This window comes from Mustela erminea, chromosome 3, assembly GCF_009829155.1.
Source record: "Mustela erminea isolate mMusErm1 chromosome 3, mMusErm1.Pri, whole genome shotgun sequence".
Classification (NCBI taxonomy): Eukaryota; Metazoa; Chordata; class Mammalia; order Carnivora; family Mustelidae; genus Mustela; species Mustela erminea.
In genome coordinates, this window is record NC_045616.1 from 86,079,031 (window position 1) to 86,107,018 (window position 27,988).

At 43.9% G+C, this 27,988-nt stretch overlaps 1 protein-coding gene and 1 long non-coding RNA gene across 19 annotated transcripts in view; one reads left to right on the forward strand and one right to left on the reverse strand.

Annotated features, from left to right (window-relative positions):
• Positions 1 to 27,988, reverse strand: part of LOC116586430 (protocadherin gamma-C4) — a 173,745-nt gene that overhangs the window by 130,660 nt on the left and 15,097 nt on the right. For 5 of the 18 annotated variants that reach the window (XM_032336384.1, XM_032336412.1, XM_032336400.1 and 2 more), the window contains exon 1: positions 5,453 to 8,227. The exons of 2 other annotated variants lie outside the window; for them this stretch is intronic. In XM_032336384.1, coding sequence (XP_032192275.1) covers positions 5,453 to 7,876 — 2,424 coding nt within the window. In that variant the 5' untranslated portion in view covers positions 7,877 to 8,227. 11 more of the 18 variants (XM_032336404.1, XM_032336424.1, XM_032336417.1 and 8 more) reach the window with 11 other exon arrangements.
• On the forward strand, positions 10,518 to 12,107 carry LOC116586433. Its single transcript, XR_004284036.1, has 3 exons — positions 10,518 to 10,607; positions 10,935 to 11,018; positions 12,027 to 12,107. It is a non-coding gene; the product is annotated as an uncharacterized LOC116586433 (long non-coding RNA).

Consider the following 27,988-nt stretch of genomic DNA (forward strand, 5'->3'; position numbering starts at 1 on the left):
AAATATATTTCAAGAAGATGAATTAATGCAACAATGTTCATGATGGGTGCTTACTAATTCGAGCTAATTTTTAAAGTTTTTTTTGTTTTGCATTTCAACTTTGAAATAATGTCGGGTACTGCCTCAGACTTCATAGAACCCAGTGAAATCAGTGTTTACAGGTAAAAAAGTGTGATTTATTTTGAAAAGGTATGTATATATATATATATATATGAAAAATGTTATATAGAAAGTTTACATCAGTGTAATAAATTAACTCAATAATACTGAACACCAACTATGTTCTACACACCACCATGTAAGACTCAGAGAGTCAAAATTTTCTTTAGAATACAGAGAGGTAATTTAATAAAGTTTTTGATTGGAGGGACTCTTAGAGATGATGTAGTCCATTACCTTCATTTTAATAATTTTAAAAATGAGAGAGAATTGCCTGTCCTTGGCTATATAATAGTAAAACCATTGTTGGAATACAAATATTCTCATTTCCAGTGTTCTGAGAAGAAAAAGGAAAATCATTTTCCTTGGCTGATGCTTTATGCTCAAAATGTGCCTTTAGAGGGGAGGTAAGAACCCTAGCAGCAACGGATCAGCTATAGACGCAACTTGTTTTGCACAGAAGGCAGGAATTTGCAGATTCTACCGCCCATGGATCCATAAGAAAGTGGGTGTTGACTGCTTCTTTCATTGTGCAATTCAAACAGCCATCCTACCCAATTCTAGAATAACTGAAAAAAGGCGGGCCTTTGAGCATACACTGTCCTGAGAAGCTCCTTAGAGGTACCAATTGTTCCAATGATGTTAGTTAAGTAAAACTGAACTGTTGATAGATCTGAGGCTACTCTTAGCTGACAAAAATAAAATTCTTTCCACAGAGCTGCAGGAGAAAAGAGTTACCAGTCCTGAAATGACGACCTGACAAAAAATAAATTTACCTTATGGGGTGCCTGGCTGACTTAGTCAGAAGAGCACACAGCTCTTGAGTTCAGGGTTGTAAGTTCAGGCCCCATGTTTGGTGTAAAGATTACTTATGTAAATAAATAAATAAACTTTAAAAGAAAGAAATAACCTTGCTTTGTAAATTATTTTAACCCCTAGGGGAACAGATAACAGTACGAGGAGGAGAAATCAGAAGTAACTTTGAAAATGCTTCTTAGCAGGGCAGCTGGGTGGCTCAGTGGGTTAAAGCTTCTACCCTTTGGCTCAGGTCATGATCGCAGGGTCTTGGGATCAAGCCCTGCATTGGGCTCTCCACTCAGCAGGGAGCCTGCTTCCTCTTCTCTCTCAGTCAGTCTGCCTCACAGACTACTTGTGATCTTTGTCTGTCAAATAAATAAATAAATAATCTTAAAAAGAGAGAAAATGCTTCCTAGCTTAGTTGCTGAGGATTTCCTAAGTAAGTAATCTATTTCTGTTCTTTGATGGCACTGTTCCAAAATATAGGCAATACTTCGAATGAACAGCTGTTTCAATCTATCTATCAATTTATTGCCATATTTGCTTTCACCAAGTAGATAAAATAACTTTTTGTTCAAAGGAGCCAATATGAGCATTACAATTAATTCCATAAGTAGAAATTAAACACTATTTGTTTAGTAGTAATTTTGAATTTTCTGTTGACATAAACAAAGTCATTAAAGATCATGAGTACTGCAGACATTTTCCAACAAAATTTGGAGTCTAGATGTTATGGTTCCCAATGTTCTGATCTTTTTCTACCTAACACTTCAAAATTCATAGGGTCATCTCACATTTGTTTCCTATTCTACTATTTTTTTTAAAAAATCTCAGTTAACTTATTACTTCTGGATAACTTCTTTGGAGCTAATTAACTGAGATCTAGATAAATAAGATTATGAACATACTCTGAACATAAAGTATGCTTCAGGAAGTACCTTGGCCGTATTATCTCTAGTAATCAAATTTCCTTAAGTTACTCTACAACATAAATATTAAAGATTTAAATATTAAAGATTCTGCTAGACCACTAAGATACATTAAATATAACATAAGCCTACTATATACAATGGAAATAAGTTTACAGTTTTAAAAGAAGTATGTTATTACTGACTGAGTTATTGGGAACAATTGAGCTTAAGAATCGACATTCATTTTTATACTTGCATTAAAAAATTCTATGGAAAAAATTCTGTGGAAAGTAATTGACTTCTCAGACATTAAGTTACTCATCTTCCCTTTACTTTTCTTTTTAAAGGTTTTAGTTATTTATTTGACAGAGAGACACAGCGAGAGAGGGAAAACAAGCACGGGGAGAGGGTGAAGGAAAAGCAGACTTCCGGCAGAATGCGGAGCCTGATGTGGGGCTTGAGCCCAGGACCCTGGGAGCATGACCTGAGCCAAAGGCAGACGCTTAACGACTGAGCCACCCAGGCTCCCCTCTTCTTTCTTTTTTTTTTTTTTAAAGATTTTATTTATTTATTTGAGAGAGAGAGAGAGAGCAAGCGAGCACAAGTGGGGGAGTGGCAGGCAGAGGGTGAGGAAGAAGCAGGCTCCCCTGATGAGCATAGAGTCAGACAAGGGACTCTATCCCAGGATCCTGAGCTAAAGGCAGCTGCTTAACTGCTTAACCGAATGACCTACCCACATGCCCCAATCTTCTCTCCTTTCTTTATGGAACTTTTTTCTAATGAGAAAACATTTGTTTAGAGTTCTGTTTGCGTTTCCATTCCCAGGCAAATATGCAGATATTATTTTCTATTTCTCTCTTAAATTTTACTCCTTCCCTTTGACAGCTGCTACCTCAACAGAATTTGATCAGATGGGTTGTTTTCACAATGATAAACTAGCCCAATAATTTGGTAGGCTTTTCCCCCTGATGCTTCAAAATTCAGTATATACTCAAAATCTCAGACTGCTTATCTTATTAACAATGATCTGTATGGTATGGAAGTCAGAGAGCCTCAGTTAGCCAGAATTTAGCAAATTCCATGACTGCTAGGATTTAACACTTGGTCAGTCCGCATGAATGAATGATTATTACTGACAGTAAAATCTGATAGCTTCCCCAATAAAATATTTTATTTAGTTAAATGAAATGGTCATAGGTAATTCAGATAAAAGAATAAAATAAACCATCCTATACTACCCCAGTTAGTGATGTGAGCAGTTAAGAGAATAAAATAAACCAGCCTACTATCCATAAAACAGTCAGTGAGCTTTGCTTATAAGTGGATATAGTTTGTTTTGTTTCCTTTTTCAAGATGTTTTATATAATCCAGAATTGTTGATATAAAAAAATAGCATTTACATTCTCAGATCATATGAAACAAAGCTTAATACATGTATGAGAAAATGACTCCCATGACTAATATTCAATATTCAAGTTCTTGCAAATTATTTACTATTAAGTTCTTTCTTGAAAAGATTTAATTAATTTATTTATTTGAGAGTGTGTGTGCACACATCGGGGTAAGGGACAAAGGGATGGGGGGAGAGAGTCTTCAGCAGACTCTGCAATAAGCGTGGGGTTCAACTTGGGGATTGGCCTCAAGACCCTGAGATCACTGCCTGAGCTGAAACCAAGAGTCAGATGCTTAACTGACTGCACCTGTGACACTCAGATATCTTATTCACTATTAAATTTTGATTAAAACCATCAAAGGATAGTATCACAAACATACAAACAAATCAGATTTGAAAATGTGTGTGACTGGAACCTCTTAGTCATATACATTCAAAATCTTGAAATAAATAATTCTACAATAACTGCTTATGTAAATATCCCAATATTGACTTAGAGAAATATATATTACCTTTAGTAACTAATTTAAGCACATCAACTCAGTATTACCTTAAAAAAGACTGACAATTTCAGGTTACAGAAGAGGTTCTCATTTATTTTCAAGAGATCTTTTTCAACTCTTTATGTTACATGTGCATAGCAAATTCAGAAGCATAAGTGGCTAATCTATTGCATTATCAGGTCATAGAATCCTCCACCTCAGGATTGGCAAAGACCTTGGCTATCATGTACTTCAACAACTCATCAAATTCTATTATCCTCTGTATTCTGTTAACTCCAGGGCCATCAACTTACTTTTGGAAAGAGCTAATAATAGAACCTCCCACTTCCTAGGCAATCCATTTTCCATTAGAACAACTTCAGCAACAACTACAAAAAAAGAACAACTCAAAATTTTGTTTTTTTTCTACTCACCAAGCCAGTTTCATCCACACCTTTGGGCCATGATGAATTAAACTAAGTATTCTTGTAACGATAACCCTCCTTTCCTTAAATATTTGAATAGAGTTTCTACATGACAGAAGCCTTATTTTTATCTGGGTTAAATATGCTAAATTATTTAAATTCTCATTTGAACACTGTGAATCCTGCATTCTCCCATTCACTATTCAGTCCTCTATTTTTTAGGGATATGGCCTTGTAAGTGGACAGTAATAAGCATGTTTAAAAATTCACTTTCATTTTTAAATATTATCAAGCACATAGATTGCAGAAGACATTGTAGTAGGCAAGCAGCATCAGGTGCTTACATTTGTTAAAAGTCAAAATTATAATACTGGTGATGTCAACAAATACTTGTTTAGGGCTTTACAGTTGAAAAATCATTAATAAAATTATTTTATTATATTTTCTCAGAATTTGTGTGAGGTAGGTAAGCCTTTTTAATTTACATGTTAATTTAAAAACGGTGACTCCCCAAGATGAATAACAGATAATTCCAAGAATATTATTCAGGTTTTCTAACACCAAAGATTAGGTCTTCTCTGCTACAGACGTCAATTACTTTTATCTTCCATAAAAATAATTTTTGATTCCTAAGTAGTAGAGATCACAGATCTCCATTATTTTAGAAAACACTTGCTTTTAGTTAACATTGGTGAAAAACTGAGACCTTGATCTTTAACAGAGGCTGCAATTTTCTTTTACATTAGAAAGAGTATCCTTTTTATAAAAGAGTTTATTTATTTTGGAGAGAGAGAAGAGACAGAGCACAGGTATCAGGAACTGGCAGGGGGAGAGAGAGGGAGAATCTTAAGCAGACTCTGGGCAGAGTGCAGAACCCAGGGCTCATTATCAGGACCCTGAGATGAGGGCCCTGAGATTATGACCTAAGCCTAAATCTGAGTTTAACCCACTGGGCCACCAGATACTCCCATTAGGAAAAGAATCTTACAGATGTCACAATTTAGGGGGGAAAAAAAACCAACAAAAGAGATGTATGTAACCCAAAGCATGAAGATCTTGCCAGCAGGAGAAAAGTAAGGAAAATCTACAGTATACATTATTAAGAATTTTTTTCATGAAATTAGAGTACTAAGAGTACTAAGATTTAATAGAGCTCTATTGATTAAAAAAAAAGAAACTTCTGAAAATTGGCTCAATGCAAAGACTAAGAAAACTAAGCAGTTATCAAAGAAAATTTTAAACTTTCCTGTGTTCAAATAAAAAAAATAAAAGGAATAATCTCACCTGAACAAGGGAGTCTTCCTCTTTACAAAAACCTGAATCTTCTTGAATCAAAAGAGGCTCGCTTTTCCCACAGCTCTCCTGGCTGATGAGCGTGTCCGCATAGTTGGGCTGGGGGAAGATCAGGTGACTCTTGCGCGAGTCCGCGGTGAGGGACACCTCGTGCGAATAGGTCTGCAGGAAAGCCCGCACCCCGTCCACGCCCACGAAGTGCGAGGCCGGCACGCCCACCAGCCCGCCTCCTGAAGCCTGGAGCACACGCGACGCGCGCCAGCGCCTCAGCCTGAGCGCCAGCAGCACGATGACGAAGGCGAGGAAGACGCAGGAGACGGCCGCCACCGCCACCACCAGATAGAGCGTGAGGTCCGCATTGTCTGGGTCGGCGGGGGTCCCGATGCTGCCCAGGTCCGCCAGGACGTCGGGGATGCTGTCGGCCACGGCCACGGTGAGCGTGACCGTGGCCGACAGAGGGGGCTGCCCGTGATCCTGCACTGCCACCACCAGGCTCTGCTTGAGCGCGTCTCTGTCCAGCAGGGCCCGCGCTGTGCGCACCTCGCCCGTGTGCAGCCCCACCGCGAAGAGCCCTGGCTCGCTGGCCTTGAGCAGGCGGTAGGCCAGCCAGGCGTTCTGGCCAGAGTCTCTGTCCACCGCCACCACCTTGGTGACCAGGTAGCCGGGCTCTGCGGATCTGGGTGCCAGCTCCACCCCTGTGGAACCATCAGTGGGGAGGGTGGGGTACAGGATCTCTGGTATGTTGTCATTCTGGTCCACAATGAATATACTCAAGGACACATTGCTGCTGAGTGGTGGGTCTCCGCTGTCCTGCGCAGTCACACTCAACTGCAGGTCACGGAACTGCTCATAGTCGAAGGAGTGCAAGGCATACAGGATGCCTGTTTCAGAGTTGATGGACACATAGGAGGAGAGGGAAGCCCCCTGGAGAGTGTCTTCAGACAGGGAGTAAGTGACTCGAGCATTCTCCTGGCTGTCCGGGTCGGACGCAGTCACAGAGAAGATGGAGGCACCTCTGGGATTGTTTTCGGGGATGTAGACAGAATAGGAGGACTTAGGGAAGGCAGGTGGATTGTCATTGATATCTGCCACATTTAGGTAGATAAGTGTTTCTGTAGACAAAGGTGGAATTCCTTTGTCTGTAGCTGTTATAGTGATGTTGTACAAGGATATCTGTTCTCGATCTAGTACTGTATTGGTCACTAATTGATAATAATTGTCTACTGATTTTTCCAGTTCAAATGGCAGACTTCTTGAGATGGAACAGGTTACCAGGCCATTCAGGCCAGAGTCTCTATCATATACTTGAAAAAGAGCAATTACTGTTCCTGGAGGCGTACTTTCAGCAACTGATCTACTTCCAGATGTAACTACCACTTCTGGTACATTATCATTTACATCCAAGATAGTTATTAAGACTTTTGCTCTGTCAACTAGACCTGGCCTATCCCTGGCTTCAACATCCAGCTCATAAAAGCTTGAGTCCTCATAGTCTAGATTTGCAGAAGTTGCTATTTCTCCAGTGGAAACATTCAAGCAGAAAATCTTTGAGATCTTTTCTGTTCCTCTTAGGAAGGAATATGTTACTTCTGCGTGGACTCCTTCATCCTGGTCAGTAGCATTTACCGACAATACTGGTGTACCTACAGGCAGATTTTCAGGAACACTCACACGGTAGACAGGCTGAGTAAACACTGGAGCATTGTCATTCGCATCTAGGACAATCACCAGAATTCGAGCAGTGCCTGAGCGGACTGGGTCACCGCCGTCCACAGCAGTAAGGACCAGGTGGTGAATGGCCTCTCCCTCCCGATCCAGGGCACGCTCCAGCACCAGCTCTGGGTATTTGGGCCTATTGGCATCGCTCCGCACGTCCACTGAGAAGTGACTGTTCTCGCTGAGTCTGAATCCCTGAAGAGAGTTCATTCCCACATCCAGGTCATAGACCTCCATTAGTGGAAAACGAGAGGGTGGGACTGCATTTTCCAGAATTTTCACTTCTAATTCTTCCCTGAAGAATCGGGGTGTATTGTCATTAATATCCACTATTTCCACTTCTATGGGATAAAGATTCAGTTTATCCTCAATAAGGATGTTAAAACTCACCAGACACGGTGCAGTCTGGGCACAGAGCTCCTCCCGGTCTATCCTGCCCGCGGTGACCAAGCTGCCGCTTCGCAGGTTCAGAGTGAAAAGCTGTGACCTACCTCTGGAGACGATGCGGACCCCACGCTCCGCCAGCTCCTGGGGCTCCAGCCCCAGATCGTGGGCTATGTTTCCCACGAAGGAACCTTTGTCCAGCTCCTCAGGAATGGAATATCGGATCTGCCTGGCCCTGGCCTCCCACAGAGTCCCCAGAAGAATGAAGAGCACCACCATCCCACTGCAGCGCCGGCGCTTTTGCAGAGCAGCCATTACTGGCTCCTTAAGGACTTCCTTGGGATTATGAGTAGCGAGAACAGGTTTGCAATCACTTTTGTGCTTCTCAGAATTGGAAGTCGAGCTCCGTAAACAAGTAGATCAGTTGAGAAGCGTTTTAAATTAGAATTTCTGCGTAGCTGGAGAGCTATCCTGTCTGATCTGCTTTTTTGCTAGGGATATAACCCCAGTTCTCGGTGTTTTCCTTGCCCGGGTTAGTGAACAGCGACACTTAGAGTCCTAACTTAATACTGCACCATCTTTGTGAAACCGTCATACAGAGAATCTTATTTTGGCTAAATCTTGCTTAGGTGTCACTGGTAATATTTCTCTCCCCAAAAGAATAAAAGAGAATATTTTGAATAATTTTAGATGTTCCCTGGAATTTGCCACTCATTTTTGTGTTATAGCTTTTAGGGCCTTGGAGAACAGAAATAAGATTACACTTTTATGTAAATCTTGAACTTTCACATTCCACTATCATTTGTATTTGCCCCATTTGCATTTTTTATGATTTAAGTTCTTATTTAAATTCTAATTATTTAGCATATAGTGTAATATTAGTTTCAGGAATAAAATTCAGTGATTCATCACTTACATATAACACCCAGTGCTCATCACAAATGCCCTCCTTAATACCCATCATCCATTTAGTCCATCCCCCTGGCCATCTCCCCTCCAGCAACCCTCAATTGGTCCTCTACAGTTAAAAGTCTTTCTTATTTGTCCCATTTCCAATAAGGGCACCAGCAACAACACATTTAGAACCAATCCACCTACTGCCAGTTACAAGTATTGCCATTTTTAGAAGTCACTATTTTATTAACACGTAGAATAAATAACCTTAGGCAATATTTCTGTATACCTTTTAAAAAATGAAAGGGGGTGCTTGGCTGGCGCAGTTGGAGGAGATTGCAACTAATCTTATTTTTTTCTAACTATATTATTTATTCACTTGAGAGGGAGCATGAAAGAGGGGAAGGGCAGAGGGAGAAACAGACTCCTCACTGAGCAGGGAGCATAACCCAGGGCTCAATCCCAGGACCCAGAGATCATGAGTTGAGCTGAAGGCAGATGCTTAACCAACTGATTCACCCAGGTGCCCCAGAGACTGCAACTCTTGATCTTGGGGTTGTGAGTCTGAGCTTCCTGTTGGGTGTAGAGAGGACTTAAATGAATTTTTAAAAGTTTAAAAAATAAAAACATGAAAAGAATGTGAAAATATATTGACTACAATGACAAAAATTTATATATTATATACAAAACAGTTTAGGATTAACTGCACTGAGACTAAGTAAACCACTTAATTACCTACATTTGTGTTTATTTATATATTTATAATATGTTTCCCAATGACAGTATGATACTAAGGTATCAAAAATGTTTAAGGATATATGGCTTTATATTTAATAAAAATTTCAAGACCATCACAAGGCCACTTCCCATGAAAGACTGCAACACAGATAAATGAACAAAAAATTCTAACAATCCCATGTGATTCCCAGAAAAATCAATAAAACACAATAAAATCAGGGCGTACTTAACCTGTATACATTTTACTTCTATCCTAATTATTGATCTACAGTTAAAATTATGGAAAGAAAGGGTTTTGAAGCAACTCACCTGTTGCAGACTGACTGAATTAGAATTCATTTGGGTATCTGCATTACTGGTACTTTCAAACCAAGAGGCTTCATTACACAGAAGATCTTGTGGTGGAATATTTTCAGGCTTTATATTGAGAAATTTAAACTCGGTCTTTGAGGAATGTGAGGCAGCACATAAATTGTAAGAATAAGGCAAAGTCCCTTCACTGAAGTTGGGGAGAACCCCAGATTCGGTCTTGGAGCAGACATTAGTTTGAAAGCAGCCCCAGGAGGCAGGGCTGGAGGAGCGGCGCAGGCTCAGGGCAACTGCCAGAATCACCGCGAGGAGGAACAACACCGAAATCAAGGCCAAAGCCAACACCAGGTAAAACTGCAACTCCGCCTGGGGATCAGAGGGCTCAGGGCGGTCGCTGACATCCGGCAGCACCTCCTGCAAACTGTCGGCGAAAACCAGGAGCAGCGTGGCCGTGGCCGAGAGCGGCGGCTGTCCCCCATCCCTCACAGCGACCAGCAGGCGCTGGCGGGCCGCGTCCCGGTCGCCCAAAGCACGCGCCGTGCGCACCTCGCCCGTGCGCAGCCCCAGGCTGAAGAGTCCCGGCTCGCTGGCCTGCAGCACGTGGTACGACAGCCAGGCATTGTGTCCCGAGTCGGCGTCCACCGCCACCACCTTGGTGACCAGGTAGCCGGGCTGCGCGGCGCGCGGCACCGTGTCGAACAGCGCCGAGCCGTCGGGCCCCAGCGCCGGGTACAGCACCCGCGGCGCGTTGTCGTTGCGGTCGCCCACCAACACGCGCAGGCTCACGTTGGCGCTGAGTGTGGGCGAGCCCTGGTCGCGCGCCTGCAGGGTCAGCTCGAAGGCGCGCAGCTGCTCGTGGTCGAAGGCGCGCTGCGCGAACACCACCCCGCTCTGCGCGCTCACGGACACGTAGGACGCCAGCGCCCGTGGCTCCAGGTCGCTGGCGATGATGGAGTAGGAGACGCGACCGTTGGGCCCCAGATCTGGGTCAAAGGCGCTGACTTGGGCGATGGAGGCTCCAGGAAGGTTGTTCTCGGCAATGTGAACCAAATAGAAAGGCTGTTGGAAAACTGGTGCATTGTCGTTGACATCAATTATGTTCAAGGTGACACTTCTGTTGGAGGAGAGAGGCGGCTTTCCCCTGTCTGTGACTGTGATGGTGATATTGTATTCTGGAGTCTGTTCTCGATCTAGGGCTCCATCTGTGACCAACTTGTATGTATTTTGTGTATCTTGAACTATCTTAAATGGGAACTTTCCTTTTAGTTGGCAGAAAACTTCCCCATTAAATCCAGAATCCAGGTCACGTATTTTGATCAGGGCAACAACAGTCCCCAGCTCAGCATCTTCTTGAATATGTTTAGATTCAGAATCCAAGGTTACCTCAGGAGCATTGTCATTTTCATCCAAAATATCTATTTGAATTTTACAGTGTGCAGTGTGTCGTCCACCATCCTTTGCTTCCACCCCAATTGTGTAGCTCTCTCTCTCTTCAAAGTCCAGTTCTCCACCAGTGGTGAGTTCCCCTGTTTTACTGTCCAGCTTGAACAGCTGTCTCACTACATTGCCAGTGTTGATGAAAGCATATGTGATCTCAGCATTGACCCCCTCATCCAAGTCAGTGGCCATGACACTTAGTACAGAGGAGCCCGTGGGCAGGTTCTCTTGAACAGTGGCCCTATACACATCCTGGGTGAACACTGGTGGGTTGTCATTTGCATCTGCCACAACCACAATTACCTGGGTAGTGCAGCTTCTTGCTGGGTCCCCCCCATCCACAGCGGTGAGGACCAGGTGGTGGCAGGACTGCTCTTCCCTGTCCAGGGGAGTCTTCACTACCAGTTCTGGGTACCTACTGCCATCTGGGTTCTCCTTCTGAATCAAAGAGAAGTGCGGATTGGGACTGAGGTAGTACTGCTGCAGGGAATTGACACCTACATCAAAATCTTGAGCCGATTCCAGGGAAAAAGTGGCTCCAGTTAGGGCCAGTTCACTGATTTCCAGTTCAGTGATATTTTGGCTAAAGGTCGGTGGGTTATCATTGATATCCTGAATTACCACACTTATATGAAAGAAGTTCAAAGGCTTTTCCGCGACCATTTCGAATTCTAGAACACACGTTGACTTCTTGCCACAAATCTGCTCTCGGTCTATACGGTCGCTCACAAGTAAGTCCCCGTTCTCAGTACTCACTGTAAAGAATTTCTTCTGTGCACTAATCCGCAGGTTTCGGGTAGGCAAATCTCGCATGCCAAGCCCCAGATCCTTGGCGAGGTTCCCCACCAGTGAGCCCATGGCCAGCTCCTCGGGAATAGTGTAGCGGACCTGCTCTGGGAGCACCGGACAGAACAAAGACAGCAAAAAGAGAAATGGCATTCGTCTCCGCCCAGCCAGGCCCTTCTGTCCCAAGCGGTCTCCCATCCCAATTTCTGCGACGTTGCCTTTCTGATTCCGAAGAGCTACGATCGCTAAATGATCCCAAGAACTCTCTGAGCAGGAGTAACTCCTTGATTTGTCTTGGCAGGCAGACTCTCTGACAGATATCTCGGCGGCAGAGAACCAGAGAGTGAGTGTCCAGTTACCGCGGTTCCGCCTTGGGGAGGCGGTTGCTTTGTGTCGGGAGAAGCTGATACTACGCTCAGTACTAGCCAACAGCGGCACCCCGCGTCCCGGCTGCAGAACTGCAGTAGTGGTTACTAAATGAGCTCCAAATCAGGAGTGGGTTAAAAGAAAATTCTACTGTATCCTTATACAGATACTCATTCTTCCAATTTTACAAGGATTTTTAACATCTTAAATATTTACTATATCTCCGATCTGGCGGTCATTTTATTTGAATTTGAACTTTACCCATCTAAATCAAGTGAGTTTTACTCTTCAAAGAGCAGAGGCAACTTGCTTGAAGATGTTTACTGACATCGTCGTGGTTTTTGTTTCCGTTTTCATAAAATGGTCATAATAACTTCTTCCCTGCGTTCCTTAGTAAAACTGAAGACCAAATGAAATGATATGCAGAAAATGACACAAATGAAAGTACTGGTGGTGGTGAGGGCAGAAAGGGTAATATGAAAATTCTTGAAATATCAGCTTGATAGTAAGATTATTCCACTTATTTCTTTTCTTCTAACTTGCAAACGTTACAAATCTCATAGCTTTTAGTTTTAGCCTATGTTTCACTTCCTTCTATATTATCATTACCACGTTACCCCCAAACTAGACAGGTAAGCAGAGATTGGTTGTCCTTACAAAATACAAGTGTGGTAAGAAGCAAAAAACTCTTTTCCTTAGTTTCCAAGTGTCTATGTTTAACTCACCATGATTTTAAAACTATCCACCGATTTTATTTTTTCCACACTACACTACCATTGTCTTTAACTGTACTGTTTCTTCTCAAGTCACTTAGCAATGGTGAGCTATTTGAAATTTGGGAATGAAGTATGAGTCCTTATAATTATATATTCTAAAGAAAGACTCTATGTTGTCCCCAGATCACAATCAGATCATCCTAACTCTTTGTACTGACATTCTTTCCATGTCAATTTTCATGTTCCTGATAGGGTTTTTTTTTTTTTAAGATTTGATTTGTCAGAGAGAAACAGACAGAGAGCACACAAACAGGGGGAGCAACAGAGAGAAGGAGAAGCAGATGCCCCACTGAGCATGGAACCAGATACAGGACTGGGATCATGATCAGAGCTGAAGGCAGTTGCTTAACCGACTGAGCCACCCAGGTGTCCTGAGGCCTTACTGTTTTAATTCAATTTCTAAACTAGAATCTTCATAAAGACATTTTTTAAACCTATACATTGTAATTCTACAACTTAGCAGTAGGTAGCAATGTTGAACTCATAGTGGAATAGCATTAGACATCTTAAACTACTCATTGTATTCAGGATTCTAGGCAGAAACTCACCCACATATCTACTTCATACAAACATAAAAAACATAGACTCAAGACTTTGCTCCAAAACATGACTGAAGAAGTGCCTTTCCAGCATGTTATGAACACTTGAAGGAGAGCTATCTTTTCAGAACACATATGAAACTAAAGATTCAAATATGTAAACAATTATATAGTATATATAGCATATATGCTCAGAGAGTTATAGCAAGCATTTTATTACCTAAAGTCTATTGAAGTTTATAGAGGTTTAAGAGGTATTTTCCATTGCATGAAAAAGTTAACATAGGACACATATCCAAAATGTTATAAAATATAACGGAAAAGTGAATTTTCACGTAGGAGGGAATGATCCCAGTCTCCATCATACAGATTCTCATTACTCTTTGGATGCATTCACCATTCAGTGAAACTGCACATTTTAATCAGATATATCCATATATAAATATAACTGGATCTCCTTCAGTATATAAATATTAGATCCCCTTGAAGTAATTATTTAAAAAACAAAAATTAGGTGCTCATAGGTTCCCACATCTAACAACAAACCCTTGTTTGGTCAGGTAATGTAGCCTACCATCCCACCATAGTATTTTATTGCTATTTCTTCCATTTAGTCCACTTTGCAGCTGATGAGGTTGTTGAAAGCACAATATTTGAAAGATTAAAAATCTTAAGGAGAAACATCTGAAAATCATCTTCAGTAAAATCAGATATGAAAATGAAGAGGGCAGTTCCTCCATTACACAACAAACACTCAAGAATTTGAGACCCATAGACCTGCATTTCATTAAGAAAAATTATTTAAGAAGAGCCTATCCCTGAGAAATGAATTTTAAAATTTCAATTTTTAATGTGAATTGATTTTCCAAGTACAAATCTTAAGACTCTACTAATAAAGCAGAATTGTACCGACACATGCATAGATGCAAACATTCAAGTAGATACTGATTCTGAAAAATGAAGAGGTTATCTCTAACCAGAAGTGCCAGGTGTAGGGCATTTAATGAATATAGCAGAATCTAATTCTTTGGAGATTTTAAACTATCACAGAATAAAGTGGAGTTTTTAAGATTTATTTATTTTTAGAGAGAGCTTGTGGGGGCGAGGGTGTGAGGAGCAGACGGATAGAGAGAGAAATCTCAAGCAGACTCCCTGTTGAGCCAGGAGACCCACGCAGGACTCGGATCCCATGACCCCAAGGTCCATGACCTGAGCATAAATCAAAAGTCCCACACTTAACTGACTGAGCCACCGGGTGCCCCAAATAAAGTACAGTTTTAAGGTTCCTTCTCACCGATCTCTTATCTCAACAAATATACATGTAATTATAGTAATTACACGGGTTAACCCCAAATTCCCAGACTTGAGAATGCCACAGATTATAAATTTAATCTGTTTTTCTGATTTTTTACCATGTTGAAGTTTTCTATATTCTTCCATTGACTTATTAAAATAGTCTAAATTATTTCCTTATGCAAACAGCAGGTATATTAAAATATCAGTGTTGTATACTATCCTTTCCAAAACATATTCACTATTGGTGTTCACACAAATATCCAAAAGAGAACATTATATCTAACAACTTGGATTAATCAAACAACTCTTCTATTAACACAGTAACAGTTCTAGTATAAGAAAATTTTGACTAAAGTGATTATGATTACTTTCTTTTAAGCCTATGGATATCAACTAGACTGTCTTGAAATCCACGTACTGAAAAAATATATTAAACACAAAATATAACTTGAAAACAAATGGAGACAGGATCATCCAATTAAGTCCGTATCTAAATGAAACGCACAATGATTCAGTATTTACATAATTAACCAAGTTTGAATGTGGCAGATAAATGATTAAGGAAACAAATGAAAAAAAGCGACAAGCAACCATACTGCAAAAGAAATCTCACCTGAACAACTCCTAGTTTTTCGTTTACATTTATCTTCTCAGATACCAGAAGAGGCTCGCTTTTCCCACAGCTCTCCTGGCTGATGAGCGTGTCCGCATAGTTGGGCTGGGGGAAGATCAGGTGACTCTTGCGCGAGTCCGCGGTGAGGGACACCTCGTGCGAATAGGTCTGCAGGAAAGCCCGCACCCCGTCCACGCCCACGAAGTGCGAGGCCGGCACGCCCACCAGCCCGCCTCCTGAAGCCTGGAGCACACGCGACGCGCGCCAGCGCCTCAGCCTGAGCGCCAGCAGCACGATGACGAAGGCGAGGAAGACGCAGGAGACGGCCGCCACCGCCACCACCAGATAGAGCGTGAGGTCCGCATCGTCTGGGTCGGCGGGGGTCCCGATGCTGCCTAGGTCCGCCAGGACGTCGGGGATGCTGTCGGCCACGGCCACGGTGAGCGTGACGGTGGCCGACAGAGGGGGCTGCCCGTGATCCTGCACCGCCACCACCAGGCTCTGCTTGAGCGCATCTCTGTCCAGCAGGGCCCGCGCTGTGCGCACCTCGCCCGTGTGCAGCCCCACCACGAAGAGCCCTGGCTCGCTGGCCTTGAGCAGGCGGTAGGCCAGCCAGGCGTTCTGGCCAGAGTCTCTGTCCACCGCCACCACCTTGGTGACCAGGTAGCCGGGCTCTGCGGATCGGGGCGCCAGCTCCACCCCTGTGGAGCCATCCGTGGGAATGCTGGGGTACAAGATTTCGGGGGCATTGTCATTCTGATCCAGGACAAGCAATCTCAGTGACATGTTGCTACTAAGTGGAGGGTCTCCACTGTCACTGGCCATTACCCGCAGCTGCAGGTCTTTAATCTGCTCATAGTCAAAGGAGCCAAGAGCATACAGGATGCCTGTGTTGGAATTAATGGAGACATAGGAGGATACAGGCATTCCTTGAAAGGTGTCCTCAGTCAGAGAGTAAGTGACCTTGGCATTGTTGCCACTATCAGGGTCATGCGCAGTCACAGATAAGATTGAGATGCCTCTGGGATTGTTTTCCAGGATATAGGTGGAGTATGAGCTGTGAGGGAAGATGGGAGGGTTGTCATTGATGTCTGCCACAGTCAGGGAGATTCGGGTTTCTGTAGACAAGGGTGGGTTTCCAAGGTCAATGACAGTGACTGTGATGTTATAATCTGAGATCTCTTCTCTGTCCAAGGCTTTTGTTGTCAATAAGTGATAGTAATTATCAACTGACTTTTCCAATTTAAAAGGCAAATTCCTGGGGATAGAACATAGAATCTCACCATTCTCTCCAGAATCAGCATCGTGTACACTAAACAGTGCAATTACAGTTCCAGGAAGACAGTCTTCAGAGATGGAACTAGCAAGAGAGGTGAGGATCACTTCTGGGGCATTGTCATTCACGTCCTGTACTGTGATCAGCACCTTAGCGCTCGCCAGAAGAGCCCCCCCATCCTGAGCTACCACTTCCATGACGTAGAACCTGGATTCTTCATGATCCAGTGATTGCAGAGTTGAGATTTCACCCAGGTTTGAGTCAAGTTTGAAAGTCTCTGAAATTTTGTCTTCCTCATTGCGAAAAGAGTACGTTAATTCCCCATTTATTCCCTCATCTGGATCCGTGGCGGTTAGCGTAAGCACCTGAGTGCCTACGGGTATGTTCTCTGGTACACTCACTGTGTACTCGGATCGAGTGAACAAGGGTGCGTTATCATTTGCGTCAAGAACCATCACATGTATGTGCATAGTACTAGAGAGTATGGGGTCTCCGCCATCTAAAGCCGTAAGGAGGAGGTCGTGGACAGCTACTTTCTCACGGTCTAAGGGCCGTTCCAGTACAAGCTCCGGGTATTTTTGTCCATCAGATCCACTTTTCTCCTCCAGAGAGAAATGCATATTGCGGCTGAGCTGGTAACTCTGGAGGGAGTTCACACTCACATCAGCATCTCGAGCGAAGGGAAGCACTAATCGCGTTCCAGGAGCCGCATTTTCATTAACTTTTACTTTTATTTCCTCATCCCGGAAACGTGGGAAGTTATCATTAATATCTATTATTTCTATTTCTACTCCGTACATCTTCATGTTATTCTCAACTAAGATATTAAAACTCACCAGACAAGGCGTGCGCTGAGCGCAGAGCTCCTCTCGGTCTATCCTGTCCGCGGTAACCAAGCTGCCGCTTCGCGGGTTCAGAGCAAAAAGCTGCGTCCTACCTCTGGAGACGATGCGGACTCTGCGCTCCGCCAGCTCCCGGGGCTCCAGTCCCAGGTCCTTGGCGATGTTTCCCACGAATGAGCCTTTGTCCAGCTCCTCCTGCACGGAGTAGCGTATCTGCTCAGCTCTGGCTCCCCATAGCGTCTCCAGGAGCAGAAAGAGCAGGAGCAGCTCTATGCAGCCCCAACCCCTCAGTGGATCCGCCATTGCTTTCTCTCCGACCAGTTTTCTTAGTCCCAATTCCAGCCTGCTGTTTCCTTACTTCTTTCAAGCCAAAGGGAACATGTTACTTGACAGAAATGCAAGCCTATTTCCTAAAACTTCTCCGGTCTGTGTTTGGTGAGGAAGGAGCAGGGAGTCAGGTCGTAATGCAACCAGCTTTTCCACTTTGGTGAACAGCGACGCCCAGAGTCCTAACCAGTTACTACACCAATTCTGTTTTATTTCATAAATGTTTAATTATTTTTTATTTCTAATAATTTTGCTGTATCTTTAACCCATTATCAAGTGACATTGTTTATATTTAATTCTGAAATAGCAAGAATTCAACAAACCTTGAGATCAACATAATTATTAGATTTTTTTTTCCGTTAGGAAAGTTTTAATTAAGTGCCACTGAGCCCATGTCCTTTACTTACCTCTTACCTATATTAAGTCTGTTAAATCTGGATATTGGAATTCTTAATTTTGTAGGTTTTAAAATGTCATCTTTTTATTAGGATATATTTATTAAAATGTGTCCACTATGCAGAAGAATGTCAAGAAAACAAACCTAGCTCCCATTGCAGTTTTGCAAAAATGCCTACTGATTCAAGAAAATTGTATTATATGTCATAAAAGAAAAAATGAAAGGGCATTTTGTTACTTGTGAGGACTTTGAGAAAGTTCCCAGATTTTCACACCAAGCATTTGGCAGCTACACTCTATCAGACTAAGAGTTTGAGCTGGGTTAACTAAACATTATCTACATTTTTCGATTACCATGTCTAAATTGGAGTTAGGCATTTTACAGTGACAGACTCTTAGGGAAATCAGTATAGTGACTGAAGAAAAGGGCTTTAGTTCATCACCTATGCAGAGAAACATGTCCAGATACTTAGTGAGAAGGCACTGAGTGGCCTTCCTATATTGAGAAAGATATTTAATGTTATCACCTTCAAATGGTAGCAGGAGAAAAAATGTCTCATGATTGGGAAAAGAGAACATTACAGAGAGTCAATTAAGTGAGAAAAGCAATTTTTACCCAATGACATCTTCATAGGAAAAGAAAATGAAGACATTTTATATCTATAATTAGAAAATTCCAAAAAGGTTTTAAGTAAACAATGTGAGTACAGTTTGAAAAATTTTTTCAATGTACAATTTTTCATAAAAGCAATCTGTTACTATGAATGAGAAAGAGTTCTCCCATTTAATAAATACACTCATAAAACAGACACTGCAGACCTCAAAAGTTGCCCTTCCTTTAAAAACAGATCTGAGATATCAAGACACTTAGCTTGAAAAGACACTTAGAATGCTGGTCTACAATTCATTTCTACCCATGCCCTGACGATGGCAAGCCATGACATTAAGTAAATTTTTTTTCTTTTTTTGGTTCCCAGTTTTCCCAAACTAGAAACACAGATCTCTTCACTATGAAGTGCTATAATTCTAAGAGGAAGTAAAACTAAAACTGGAGTAATAAAGACCCTGAAGGTGAAAGGAATAGCTTAATTCCTACAGTAATGACATTTCAGAGGAAAGGAATATAAAGATGAGGAAGAAAGATAAGTATTTCATGTAATACAGGCCTGTAGTTATGGACAGATAAATCTCCTGTATCAGACAAAAACATATGTTAGGGATTTAGTTAGATACAACTAAGATAATTAAGGCAGAAAACTGCTTATTGAATCCACAAGACAAAATATGAAGTTAAGACTTAAACCCCAGTTCAGTGATTTGTTAACAAACACTGACACCCAAAGTGAAAATAAGTCAAGTAAATTAAAGCTCACCTTTAAAATAACATCTGATGCAAACGGGACACCAGCGCCTTCATGATTTGTGTTTGGTACCCAAGAGACATCTTCACAGAGGAGATCCTGAGAGGGAGTCACTTCTGGGGTGACAGTAAGAAAATTAAACTCTGTCTTAGCTGATTGTGAGGCAACGCACAGATTGTAGGAATAAGGCAAAGTCCCTTCACTGTAGGTGGGAGGAACCACAGGTCCTGACTTGACACACAGACCAGGCTGAAAGCAGCCCCAGGAGGCAGGGCTGGAGGAGCGGCGCAGGCTCAGGGCAACCGCCAGAATCACCGCGAGGAGGAACAACACCGAAATCAAGGCCAAAGCCACCACCAGGTAAAACTGCAACTCCGCCTGGGGGTCAGAGGGCTCAGGGCGGTCGCTGACATCCGGCAGCACCTCCTGCAAACTGTCGGCGAAAACCAGGAGCAGCGTGGCCGTGGCCGAGAGCGGCGGCTGTCCCCCATCCCTCACAGAGACCAGCAGGCGCTGGCGGGCCGCGTCCCGGTCGCCCAAAGCACGCGCCGTGCGCACCTCGCCCGTGCGCAGCCCCAGGCTGAAGAGTCCCGGCTCGCTGGCCTGCAGCACGTGGTACGACAGCCAGGCATTGTGTCCCGAGTCGGCGTCCACCGCCACCACCTTGGTGACCAGGTAGCCGGGCTGCGCGGCGCGCGGCACCGTGTCGAACAGCGCTGAGCCGTCGGGCCCCAGCGCCGGGTACAGCACCCGCGGCGCGTTGTCGTTGCGGTCCCCCACCAACACGCGCACGCTCACGTTGGCGCTGAGTGTGGGCGAGCCCTGGTCGCGCGCCTGCAGGGTCAGCTCGAAGGCGCGCAGCTGCTCGTGGTCGAAGGCGCGCTGCGCGAACACCACCCCGCTCTGCGCGCTCACGGACACGTAGGACGCCAGCGCCCGTGGCTCCAGGTCGCTGGCCACGATGGAGTAGGAGACGCGACCGTTGGGCCCCAGGTCGGGGTCGGAGGCGCTGACTTGGGCAATCGAGGCGCCTGGAGGATTGTTCTCTGCCACATGAACGATGTACGAAGGCTGTTGGAAAACTGGCGCGTTGTCGTTGACATCTGCGATGTGCAGGGTGATGTTAGTCCTGGAGGAGAGGGGCGGCTTTCCCCGGTCGGTGGCCAATACAATGATGTTGTATTCTGGAATCTTCTCCCGGTCCAGAGGCCCATGTGTCACTAGCTTGTAATAGTTCTTCGAGTAAGATTTCAGCATAAAGTCGGCCTTTCCCAAGATTTGGCAGTAAACTTCTCCATTTTCTCCAGAGTCTCTATCCCTTGTTTTTATTAAGGCAATCACTGTTCCTGGTGGTGAATCTTCTGGCAGGGGAGTAAACACTGAAGTGATAATCACTTCAGGTGCACAATCATTCTCATCAACAATTTCAACTTGGATACTGCAGTGTGCCACTAGATCTCCAGGATCTTTTGCTTCTACACTGAAAGTGTAACTATTAGCAATTTCAAAATCAAAATCATCCTTTGTCGTGATTTCGCCTGTTATTTTATCTAAGTTAAAGAACCGTTCCACTAGTTCGTCCACATTATGAAAGGAGTAGGTGATCTCTGCATTGACACCCTCATCCTGGTCAGTAGCTGTTACTTGAAGCACGGAAAAGCCTTGGGGCACACCTTCCTGCAAGCTGACCTTGTATATGTCCTGGATGAACACTGGGGGGTTATCGTTAGCATCAGTCACTTGGATTTGGATCTGAGCAGTGCTGCTTTGGGGTGGGTCCCCACCGTCCACAGCTGTTAGAACCAATTGATGGAAATTCTGTTCTTCTCTGTCTAAAGAATGTTTCAGAACCAACTCAGGATATTTACGTCCATCTGCAGTCTGTTTCTCTGTGAGATCAAAGTGCTCATTGTCATTAAGATGGTATCTTTGCAGTGAATTTGGACCAACATCTGAATCCAGGGCCGGATCCAGTGGAAACGTTTTACCTGGCTTGGTGGATTCTACAATTTTTAATTCAATCTTATTCTGTTTGAATAGCGGGGTGTTGTCATTTATATCCTGCACTATTACTGCTATATGGAAAATATTTAGTGGGTTCTCAGCGACAGTATCGAAATCCAGAACACACAGAGGCTTCTTTCCGCATATCTGTTCTCGGTCTATTCTGTTACTCACAAGTAAGTCCCCACTCTTAGGGTTTACAGTGAAATATTCTTTCTCCGCGCTAACCCGCAGCTTCCGGGCTGGCAAGTCCTGGACACTGAGCCCCAGATCCTTGGCGAGGTTTCCTACCACTGAGTTTTGGGCCAGCTCTTCCGGAACTGAATACCGGATTTGATTCGGGAGAGCCCCGCGGAACAAAGACAGCAGGAAAGCCAACAATACCTGCCGCCACAGCGCTGGGCCGCTCCTCTCTGTGCTCTGCCTCATCCTGTCTCTCTCCACGGTGGCTCTGCTTTTGGTCGGGAGGAGAAATAAGTCCTCCTTGGATGGCAAAGCCCAAATAGGGTCTCTCTTCCTGCTTTTGTTTTTTGTATCTGAATCTTTACTGGTCTCCTCTAAGTAGCTGGTTAGAGCAGGAAGTTACCCTCTAAGAGGCTCCCAAGAGCTTCTTCTCTCACTTTTTTGACCTACAGCGACACCCAGAGGTTTTCCGTGGAACCGTACCAATTGCTTGTAAACGTTTTGCAAATATATTTCTTTTCTGAATTTACAGAGACTATTTGTTTTTAAAATGGTATATATTCACATAGCTCCAAACTGAAAAGGTACTTACAACATACTGTCCTCCTCTCTGCTTTCAACAATACATTTCTCCCAGGAGAAATAAGTGTTACGTTTATTTGTGTGTACCATTCCGGAAATGTTTTGTACAGTGCAGATTTTTACAAATGTTATCCTCCCTTCGATATGTAAATATACAATATAATGTGTTTTGCATCTTGCTTTTTTCACTCATTATATCTTGAAATTATTTCGTATCAGTAGATAAAGAGCTTTTCCATTTATTTCTTCCATTATATTGTTGTACAATAAGTTACTTAACCAGAAATACTATATTCTAAAAGAAACCCAGTGCCCACTCAAACAAAAATGCATTTTCAGTGTGACATTAGGGTAAAAAATATCTACTGCTCTCTTAGACATTTAAAGTATGTTTCACTCTGATTCTGGAATGTATTTGTAATGCCAGCATCCAAATATGCTTGACACAGTTTCAGGTCAATCGATATTTCCAAATTTTATTTTAAAGCTTCAGTATTTTAAATAATCTCCCCAGAATCTTTCTCAATATTATTTCCTCTCTCCTTTCCCCATGCCAGCTAACTGCATCACATGATGATCTGTTTTTCTATGTATCACAACAGTTTCCCACAAAGACAAAAGCATTTATAAACTAAAATGCTCCTTCTGAATGAATTGAGGCATTGTCCACAATCTACTGCTACAATTCCCTGCTATCTAACACAATCTACTGCTATAATTACCGGCTATCTAAAGAGCACTAATTTGTGTGGCCCTAGACATTCATGAATTCTTAGTTAATTCACAGAACTTAAGGAAGGCACAAGGAAGAAAACTGTTGCATATCCCTCCCACACAAAATATTTCCCCGATATCAGATCATCCCAGAGCTATCTCAGGGCTAACCGAGAGTAATTTTTAGGAACAGGGATGAGGCCTACTTAATAAGTAGGATAAATCATATCAATTCAGAATCCAAGTTACCTAAACTTTATAAGTGACTCTCGTGATGAAAAGGGAAAGTTTTGAAAGTTATGTTTTCCTTAGAAATTGAGAAGGATCTCATAGTGATGCCATAATAGAAAATTTAGAAATTATTAAAATTACTCCTTCAGTCTACTTGAAGAACAATGAAATAAAATGGGCAATATTTTTGATAATCACAGAAATGCACAAAGGAATCATACATAGTGACTGCTGATGCATCTCAGAAACTGCAACAACAAAATACTTGAAATACGTCAATCCAATTGAGCAGCTATCCCCATTAAAATTATATTTAAATGTTAATATTTTCTCCAGTATTTATAAGTTGCCACTGTTTAATTATATATCTTTTTAAGATTTTACTTATTTATTTGACAGAGAGAGATCACAAGTAGGCAGAGAGGCAGGAAGAGAGAGATGAGGAAGCAGGCTCCCCGCTGAGCAGAGAGCCTGATGTGGGGCTCAATCCCAGGGCCTGGAGACCACAACCCCAGCCAAAGGCAGAGGCTTAACCCACTGAGCCACCCAGGCACCCCTGCCACTGTTTAATTGTAATGGAAAATACCCTTTCAAGGAAAAAAAGAAAACTTAAACCCAAGTGTAAAAAAGAGTAAATTTAAAAATAGTCTAGAATCAATAACAGCTTCATAGAATACTTCACTTTGCTTTTACACAATTGCCTTTCATTTCTGTTCTTCTTTTTTTTAAAAGATTTTATTCATTTATTTGACAGAGAGATCACAAGTAGGAAGGGTGGGGCGGAAGCAGGTTCCCCGCTGAGCAGAGAGCCCAATGGGGGGGGCGGTTATCCCAGGACCCTGAGAACATGACCTGAGCCAAAGGCAGAGGCTTAACCCACTGAGCCACCCAAGCGCCCCTCTTCTTTTTTTCTTTTTTGAAGGTCATTCTCTAGGGTGCCTGGGTGGCTCAGATGGTTAAGCATCTGACTCTTGACTTCCGGCTCTGGTCTTGTCCTCAGGATTGTGAGTTCTAGCCCTGCCTTGAGCTTCACGCTGGGTTTGGCACCTACTTAAAAAAATAAAAAATAAAAGCAATCTCACCATCCAACATGGGGGCTCAAACTCATGACCCAAAGATCAAGTCCCACGGTCTACCTACTGAGCAAATGCCCTGCATTTCACAGTTCCATTCTATCCTTTCACTAATGCCTAAATGAAAAATGGCACTTAAAGAAGAGAGGCTGAGGTATACAATTAAGGTACTGTTCCTGAAACTGTAACTAAATGAAGACTACAAATATTAAGTAATGAACTTTAAGTAGTAATTACTATTGATTATTCTTGAGGGATCATCTGCCCCTTCCTTTTATTTTGATTTATTCATTTTTATAGATGAAAGAGAGCATGCACAAGCAGAGGGAGCAGCAGTCTCCCAGTGGAGTGAGAGCCTGAGGCGGGGCTCCCTCCCAGACCCTGGGATCATGACCTGAGCCAAAGGCAAACTTAACCAACTGAGACACCCAGGCGCCCCATGCCCCTCCCCTTTAAAGTAATAGAATACTAAAAAAGAAGTGTCTTTACTTCACATATTACCTAATATGTCTATTACCTTATACAACTGGAGACGTTTATATAGCTCTCTGCCTGTGTTTTGTGTGGCAAGATTGACTCACCTGTTGAAGACTAGGATCTCCTTTTGTTTCAAGTAAATCCTGAGTTACCAGAAGAGGCTCGCTTTTCCCACAGCTCTCCTGGCTGATGAGCGTGTCCGCGTAGTTGGGCTGGGGGAAGATCAGGTGACTCTTGCGCGAGTCCGCGGTGAGGGACACCTCGTGCGAATAGGTCTGCAGGAAAGCCCGCACCCCGTCCACGCCCACGAAGTGCGAGGCCGGCACGCCCACCAGCCCGCCTCCTGAAGCCTGGAGCACACGCGACGCGTGCCAGCGCCTCAGCCTGAGCGCCAGCAGCACGATGACGAAGGCGAGGAAGACGCAGGAGACGGCCGCCACCGCCACCACCAGATAGAGCGTGAGGTCCGCATCGTCTGGGTCGGCGGGGGTCCCGATGTTGCCCAGGTCCGCCAGGACGTCCGGGATGTTGTCGGCCACGGCCACGGTGAGCGTGACGGTGGCCGACAGAGGGGGCTGCCCGTGATCCTGCACCGCCACCACCAGGCTCTGCTTGAGCGCATCTCTGTCCAGCAGGGCCCGCGCTGTGCGCACCTCGCCCGTGTGCAGCCCCACCGCGAAGAGCCCTGGCTCGCTGGCCTTGAGCAGGCGGTAGGCCAGCCAGGCGTTCTGGCCAGAGTCTCTGTCCACTGCCACCACCTTGGTGACCAGGTAGCCGAGCTCCGCGGATCGGGGCGCCAGCTCCACACCTGTGGAACCGTCAGTGGGGAGAGAGGGGTACAGGATTTCAGGGGCATTGTCATTCTGGTCCACAATGAAAATATGCAAGGACACATTGCTGCTGAGTGGAGGGTTCCCACTGTCGCTCGCTCTCACCAATAGTTGCAGGTCTCTAACCTGCTCAAAGTCGAAGGAGCACAGTGCATACAGGACACCAGTATCAGAGTTGATGGAAACAAAGGAAGACAGAGACAGCCCATGGAGTGTGTCTTCAGCCAAGGAGTATGTGACTCTGGCATTCTCAATGCTGTCAGGGTCTTGGGCAGACATGGATAAAATGGAGGCTCCTCGGGGGTTGTTTTCAGGAATGTAGGCAGAGTAGGAAGCATGAGGGAAAGCAGGTGGGTTGTCATTGATGTCTGCCACCTGCAGTGAGATGTGAGTTTCTGTAGAAAGTGGTGGCATTCCATGATCAGTGGCAGTTACCGTGATATTATATTCTGAAACTTCTTCTCTATCCAGTGTTCTGCATGTCAATAGCCGATGATAATTTCCATAGGTCTTTTCAAGTGTGAATGGCAGATTATCCAGAATAGAACATGTGACAAAGCCATTCTCTCCTGAATCACTATCGTGCACATTGAAAAGTGCAATTACTGTACCTGGCGGAGAAGTTTCTTGGACAGAGTTGGCGAGAGATGTAACAGTGACTTCTGGAGCATTGTCATTTACATCCAAAACTGTCACCAGTACCTTACTTCTGGCTCGGAGACCAGGTCCATCATGGGCTTCTACATCTATATCATAGAATCCAGAGTCTTCATAATCTAGATCCCCCAATACTGTTATGTCCCCAGTCAAAGAATTCAACTGGAATAGTTGGGACATTTTATCTCTCACTTTACGGAAAGAATAGGTTACTTCTCCATTGGCTCCTTCATCTGGATCAGTGGCTTTTACAGTGAGTAGCCGGTAGCCCACTGGCACGTTCTCTGGAACCTTCACGTGGTATTCTGGCTGAGTGAATACGGGAGCATTGTCGTTGGTATCCACAAGCGTTACATGAATCTTGACAGTACCAGAGTGAGCCAGGTTACCCCCGTCAAAGGCGGTGAGAAGGAGGTGGTGAACCGCCTCCTCTTCTCTGTCTAGAGCAAGCTCCAGCACCAGCTCAGGGTACTTAATGCCGTCTGCTCCACTTTGCACGTCTAGGGAGAAGTGAACATTGGAGCTGAGCTGGTAACCCTGCAGGGAGTTTACCCCAACATCTGGATCAAAAGCTTCAGGAAGAGGAAATCTTGTCCCAGGACTTTCATTTTCAGCAACTTTTATTTCCCTTTGCTCTGTCCCAAAGTTGGGCGCGTTATCATTAACATCGATGATCTCCACTTCTACTCCAAAAATCTTTACTTTGTCCTCCAGAAGAATCTCCAGGCTTACTACACACTTTGGAGATCTATCACACAGCTCTTCCCGGTCTATCTTACCTGCGGTGACCAAGCTGCCGGTTCGCGGGTTCAGAGCAAAGAGCTGTGTCTTACCTCTGGAGATGATGCGGACTCCGCGCTCTGACAGTTCCAGAGGCTCCAGTCCCAGGTCCTTGGCGATACTGCCCACGTAAGAGCCTTCCTCCAACTCCTCAGGCACTGAGTAGCGGATCTGTTCGGCCTGGATTTTCCACAGAGCCCCCAGAAGAACGCAGATCCCGACCAGCCGGCTGCATTTGGGGCGATAAGGAGGAGCCGCCATTACCGCCCCTCCTCAGAGCAGCTTCCGCTTGGGCGTTTCCTCAGTGGAGACCGGAGAAGCCCCAGGATCTTCAAGGTCCAAGATTTTGTGCTTTCACCGTTGAACGTTGGAGTTCGGGAGTCCAGTCTTTAGCTTTCCTTAAGCCGCAGGGCTAATGCTTTGTGATGCAAAGATCTTTTGGTTTGGATTAAATTCCTGGTTATCTGTTTCCCCCGGTTGGTGAACAGCGACACTCAGAGTCCTAACCTGTTACTACAACCTATTCTTGGTGAAGAAAAGCACTACCTGTTTATACCATTTCTTTCCCATAACCTATTTGTCCCCCCAAAAGTAAAATTCAAGCTCCTGTTGTTGGGTTTTTTTTTTGCAATGAAAATCCAGGCACGATCCAAAGCTTACTGTACAATAAATCTTCCAAACCAATTTATTTATTTTCAAATAAAATATGGTGATTTTTCTAAGAATTTTTTCTCTTTTAAAACTTTTTAAGTTTTTCCATTATTTTTGTTCCTAGTCCATTTTCAGTGCAGTGAATTGTGTGAGGGGCACATTTATCCTTCCCAGAAGCAAGGATGAACTTGAAGAATGAAAGAATAGGTGAAAAAACAGTGTCAGGTCAGGGAGGTTGGAGGTCTGAGATCTAGGACTCTAGGTCCTTACCTATGCAGAAACAAGTTTC